This window comes from Coregonus clupeaformis, chromosome 36, assembly GCF_020615455.1.
Source record: "Coregonus clupeaformis isolate EN_2021a chromosome 36, ASM2061545v1, whole genome shotgun sequence".
Lineage (NCBI taxonomy): Eukaryota > Metazoa > Chordata > Actinopteri > Salmoniformes > Salmonidae > Coregonus > Coregonus clupeaformis.
In genome coordinates, this window is record NC_059227.1 from 6296315 (window position 1) to 6302314 (window position 6000).

Consider the following 6000-nt stretch of genomic DNA (forward strand, 5'->3'; position numbering starts at 1 on the left):
ATGGAATGCTTTATTATCATCTCCCGAGTGGCGCAGTGGTCTAAGGCACTGCATCGCAGTGCTAGCTGTGCCACTAGAGATCCTGGTTCGAATCCAGGCTCTGTCGTAGCCGACCGGGAGACCCATGGGGAGGAGCACAATTGGCCCTGCGTAGGGGAGGGAATGGCAGGCAGGGATGTAGCTCAGTTGGTAGAGCATGGCGTTTGCAACGCCAGGGTTGTGGGTTCGATTCCCACAGGGGGCCAGTATGAAAAAAATAATGTATGCAGTCACTATCTGTAAGTCGCTCTGGATAAGAGCGTCTGGTAAATGTAAAAATTATATAGGTGTATTTTTATGGTGAAAATGTGCTTCCCCAAACTTGAAACTCACGCGCCGCCTATTATGCTTATGTGTGAGTGCTGCAGCTGCTTCTTTCAGTTGGTAAAGAATTACCCAAATACTGATTCACATGAACTGCATATGGGCTGTATGAGGCCGGTTATTAAAGCAGCTAGTTGCATCTAATGAGTTAGATCTCCTGAGTCTGAGTGAAACCAGAGGAGTATTGATTTAAAGAGCCTGGAGGAGCTCTTAGCTCAGAGCCTAGTATTCCACCTAAACCAGTGAGTTATCATCTTCCCCTGCACAGCGTCATCACACAGGCACTCCTTTTAAAGACACTTCCTGGTACGAAGAGCATCAATTAAATAGGCTATCTGTCAATTACTTAGCCAAGTATGAAACATCCTCTTAGTCAAACATGGCTATCAATCACTGCGTGTGAAAGATGTAGATACTTTTTGTTTTCGGTAGATACTTGGATGTTAGTTTGGTTGTCATCGGTGGCTTCTCTTTTCAGTGTAATTGGATGGAATGAGTCATGGGAATGTGTGATACAGTATGTATATATGTTTAGGATCTTAACCTAGCTACTCACTTGAGAGTTTCACTAGACATCTGCAGGTTATAGTTACTCTCAGTTTCAGGCAGCTTGGTGAAATCCACCAGGCACGGGTGCTGCCTCTTGTTGTCATCTCGAACCTGAGGGAGAGAGGAGAGGCAATGTAGCACGGTCACGTCTGGATGCACAAACTGATTTTACTGTCGGATTGCAACTGTCGACAGAACTGTTGACAAAAACTTAAATGATTCACTGCGTAGGTAGTCTCTTGTGACAGATAAAACATTAGCTCTGGGTGCTGAGATTAATGTGTAACATATGGAAACTTCAATGATCCAATCATGATACAATACATCATCAAATGTGTTACTGACAATGTAGACTACAGTCGTGGTCAAAAGTTTTGAGAATGACACAAATACTAATTTTCACAAAGTCTGCTGCCTCAGTTTTGATGATGGCAATTTGCATATACTCCAGAATGTCATGAAGAGTGATCAGATGAATTGCAAATAATTGCAAAGTCCCTCTTTGCCATGAAAATGAACATAATCCCCCCAATACATTTCCACTGCATTTCAGCCCTGCCACAAAAGGACCAGCTGCCATCATGTCAGTGATTATCTCGTTAACACAGGTGAGAGTGTTGACGAGGACAAGGCTGGAGATCACTCTGTCATGCTGATTGAGTTAGAATAACAGACTGGAAGCTTTAAAAGGAGGGTGGTGCTTGAAATCATTGTTCTTCCTCTGTTAACCATGGTTACCTGCAAGGAAACACGTGCCGTCATCATTGCTTTAAACAAAAAGGGCTTCACAGGCAAGGATATTGCTGCTAGTAAGATTGCACATAAATCAACCATTTATCGGATCATCAAGAACTTCAAGGAGAGAGGTTCAATTGTTGTGAAGAAGGCTTCAGGGCGCCCAAGAAAGTCCAGCAAGTGCCAGGACCGTCTCCTAAAGTTGATTCAGCTGCGGGATCGGGGCACCACTAGTGCAGAGCTTGCTCAGGAATGGCAGCAGGCAGGTGTGATTGCATCTGCACGCACAGTGAGGCGAATACTTTTGGAGGATGGCCTGGTGTCAAGAAGGGCAGCAAAGAAGTCACTTCTCTCCAGGAAAAACATCAGGGACAGACTGATATTCTGCAAAAGGTACAGGGATTGGACTGCTGAGGACTGGGGTAAAGTCATTTTCTCTGATGAATCCCCTTTCCGATTGTTTGGGGCATCCGGAAAACACCTTGTCCGGAGAAGACAAGGTGAGCGCTACCATCAGTCCTGTGTCATGCCAACAGTAAAGCATCCTGAGACCATTCATGTGCGGGGTTGCTTCTCAGCCAAGGGAGTGGGCTCACTCACAATTTTGCCTAAGAACACAGCCATGAATAAAGAATGGTACCAACACATCCTCAGAGAGCAACTTCTCCCAACCATCCAAGAACAGTTTGGTGACGACCAATGCCTTTTCCAGCATGATGGAGCACCTTGCCATAAGGCAAAAGTGATAACTAAGTGGCTCCGGGAACAAAACATCGACATTTTGGGTCCATGGCCAGGAAACTCCCCAGACCTTAATCCCATGTCTGTCCATAATAAAGCGCAGGTCTGCCTTCTTAACAGCACTATCAACAAGGCAGGTCCTACAGGCCCTAGTTTTGTCGCACCTGGATTACTGTTCAGTCGTGTGGTCAGGTGCCACAAAGAGGGACCTCGGAAAATTACAATTGGCTCAGAACAGGGCAGCATGGCTGGCCCTTAAATGTACATGGAGAGCTAACATTAATAATATGCATGTCCATCTCTCATGGCTTAAAGTGGAGGAGAGATTGACTTCATCACTACTTGTTTTTGTAAGAAGTGTTGACATGCTGAATGCACCGAGCTGTCTGTTTAAACTACTAGCACAACTACTCGGACACCCATGCACACCCCACAAGACGTCACCAGAGGTCTCTTCACAGTCCCCAAGTCCAGAACAGACTATTGGAGGCGTACAGTACTACATAGAGCCATGACTACATGGAACTCTATTCCACATCAGGTAACTGATGCAAGCAGTAGAATCAGATACAGTGAGGGAAAAAAGTATTTGATCCCCTGCTGATTTTGTACGTTTGCCCACTGACAAAGACATGATCAGTCTATAATTTTAATGGTAGGTTTATTTGAACAGTGAGAGACAGAATAACAACAAAAAAATCCAGAAAAACACGCTTGTTATAAATTGATTTGCACTTTAATGAGGGAAATAAGTATTTGACCCCTCTGCAAAACATGACTTAGTACTTGGTGGCAAAACCCTTGTTGGCAATCACAGAGGTCAGACGTTTCTTGTAGTTGGCCACCAGGTTTGCACACATCTCAGGAGGGATGTTGTCCCACTCCTCTTTGCAGATCTTCTCCAAGTCATTAAGGTTTCAAGGCTGATGTTTGGCAACTCGAACCTTCAGCTCCCTCCACAGATTTTCTATGGGATTAAGGTCTGGAGACTGGCTAGGCCACTCCAGGACCTTAATGTGCTTCTTCTTGAGCCACTCCTTTGTTGCCTTGGCCGTGTGTTTTGGGTCATTATCATGCTGGAATACTCATCCACGACCCATTTTCAATGCCCTGGCTGAGGGAAGGAGGTTCTCACCCAAGATTTGACAGTACATGGCCCCATCCATCATCCCTTTGATGCGGTGAAGTTGTCCTGTCCCCTTAGCAGAAAAACACGCCCAAAGCATAATGTTTCCACCTCCATGTTTGACGGTGGGGATGGTGTTCTTGGGGTCATAGGCAGCATTCCTCCTCGTCCAAACACGGCGAGTTGAGTTGATGCCAAAGAGCTCGATTTTGGTCTCATCAGACCACAACACTTTCACCCAGTTCTCCTCTGAATCATTCAGATGTTCATTGGCAAACTTCAGACGGGCCTGTATATGTGCTTTCTTGAGCAGGGGGACATTGCGGGCGCTGCAGGATTTCAGTCCTTCACGGCGTAGTGTGTTACCAATAGTTTTTTTGGTGACTATGGTCCCAGCTGCCTTGAGATCATTGACAAGATCCTCCCGTGTAGTTCTGGGCTGATTCCTCACCGTTCTCATGATCATTGCAACTCCACGAGGTGAGATCTTGCATGGAGCCCCAGGCCGAGGGAGATTGACAGTTATTTTGTGTTTCTTCCATTTGGGAATAATCGCACCAACTGTTGTCACCTTCTCACCAAGCTGCTTGGCGATGGTCTTGTAGCCCATTCCAGCCGTGTGTAGGTCTACAATCTTGTCCCTGACATCCTTGGAGAGCTCTTCGGTCTTGGCCATGGTGGAGTTTGGAATCTGATTGAGTGATTGCTTCTGTGGACAGGTGTCTTTTATATAGGTAACAAGCTGAGATTAGGAGCACTCCCTTTAAGAGTGTGCTCCTAATCTCAGCTCGTTACCTGTATAAAAGACACCTGGGAGCCAGAAATCTTTCTGATTGAGAGGGGGTCAAATACTTATTTCCCTCATTAAAATGCAAATTAATTTATAACATTTTTGACATGCGTTTTTCTGGATTTTTGTTGTTGTTATTCTATCTCTCACTGTTCATATAAACCTACCATTAAAATTATAGACTGATCATTTCTTTGTCAGTGGGCAAACGTACAAAATCAGCAGGGGATCAAATACTTTTTTTCCTCACTGTATAGAAAACTGATAAAAATACAACTTAAGGAACAGCGCTCTGAAGAGACACACACACACACACAGGTATAGACACACGCAAATGCACACACACGCTAGCACACGCACTCTACACACAAATACATTGTAATATTGTTGTATGGTGGTATTATGCATTTTGTATTGTAAATATGTAGTGGTGTAATAAAGTTATATGATGTACTGTTTTAGCTTTTGTTTTATATATAATGTAAGTGCATTAATGTGTTTGGACCCCAGGAAGAGTAGCTGCTGTCTTGGCAGAACTAATGGGGATCCATAATAAACCCCAGCAAGAGTAGCTGCTGCCTTGGCAGGAACTAATGGGGTTCCTTAATAAACCCCAGGAAGAGTAGCTGCTGCCTTGGCAGGAACTAATGGGGATCCTTAATAAACCCCAGGAAGAGTAGCTGCTGCCTTGGCAGAACTAATGGGGATCCTTAATAAACCCCAGGAAGAGTAGCTGCTGCCTTCGCAGGAACTAATGGGGATCCATAATAAACCCCAGGAAGAGTAGCTGCTGCCTTGGCAGGAACTAATGGGGATCCTTAATAAACCCCAGGAAGAGTAGCTGCTGCCTTGGCAGGAACTAATGGGGATCCATAATAAACCCCAGGAAGAGTAGCTGCTGCCTTGGCAGGAACTAATGGGGATCCATAATAAACCCCAGGAAGAGTAGCTGCTGCCTTCGCAGGAACTAATGGGGATCCATAATAAACCCCAGGAAGAGTAGCTGCTGCCTTGGCAGGAACTAATGGGGATCCATACTAACCCCAGGAAGAGTAGCTGCTGCCTTGGCAGAACTAATGGGGATCCTTAATAAACCCCAGGAAGAGTAGCTGCTGCCTTGGCAGGAACTAATGGGAATCCATAATAAACCCCAGGAATAGTAGCTGCTGCCTTGGCAGGAACTAATGGGGATCCATAATAAACCCCAGGAAGAGTAGCTGCTGCCTTGGCAGGAACTAATGGGGTTCCTTAATAAACCCCAGGAAGAGTAGCTGCTGCCTTGGCAGGAACTAATGGGGATCCTTAATAAACCCCAGGAAGAGTAGCTGCTGCCTTGGCAGGAACTAATGGGGATCCTTAATAAACCCCAGGAAGAGTAGCTGCTGCCTTGGCAGGAACTAATGGGGATCCATAATAAACCCCAGGAAGATTAGCTGCTGCCTTGGCAGGAACTAATGGGGTTCCTTAATAAACCCCAGGAAGAGTAGCTGCTGCCTTGGAAGGAACTAATGGGGATCCTTAATAAACGCCAGGAAGAGTAGCTGCTGCCTTGGCAGGAACTAATGGGGATCCTTAATAAACCCCAGGAAAAATAGCTGCTGCCTTGGCAGGAACTAATGGGGATCCTTAATAAACCCCAGGAAGAGTAGCTGCTGCCTTGGCAGGAACTAATGGGGATCCATAATAAACCCCAGGA

The 6000-nt window shown here is 45.5% G+C and overlaps 1 protein-coding gene across 3 annotated transcripts in view; it reads right to left on the bottom strand.

Moving 5' to 3' along the window:
• LOC121552358 (ryanodine receptor 3-like) overlaps nucleotides 1-6000 on the bottom strand; it is a 279469-nt gene that overhangs the window by 174654 nt on the left and 98815 nt on the right. For all 3 annotated transcript variants that reach the window (XM_045211236.1, XM_045211237.1, XM_045211238.1), the window contains one exon: nucleotides 920-1023. In XM_045211236.1, coding sequence (XP_045067171.1) covers nucleotides 920-1023 — 104 coding nt within the window. The remainder of the gene's footprint in view (nucleotides 1-919; nucleotides 1024-6000) is intronic.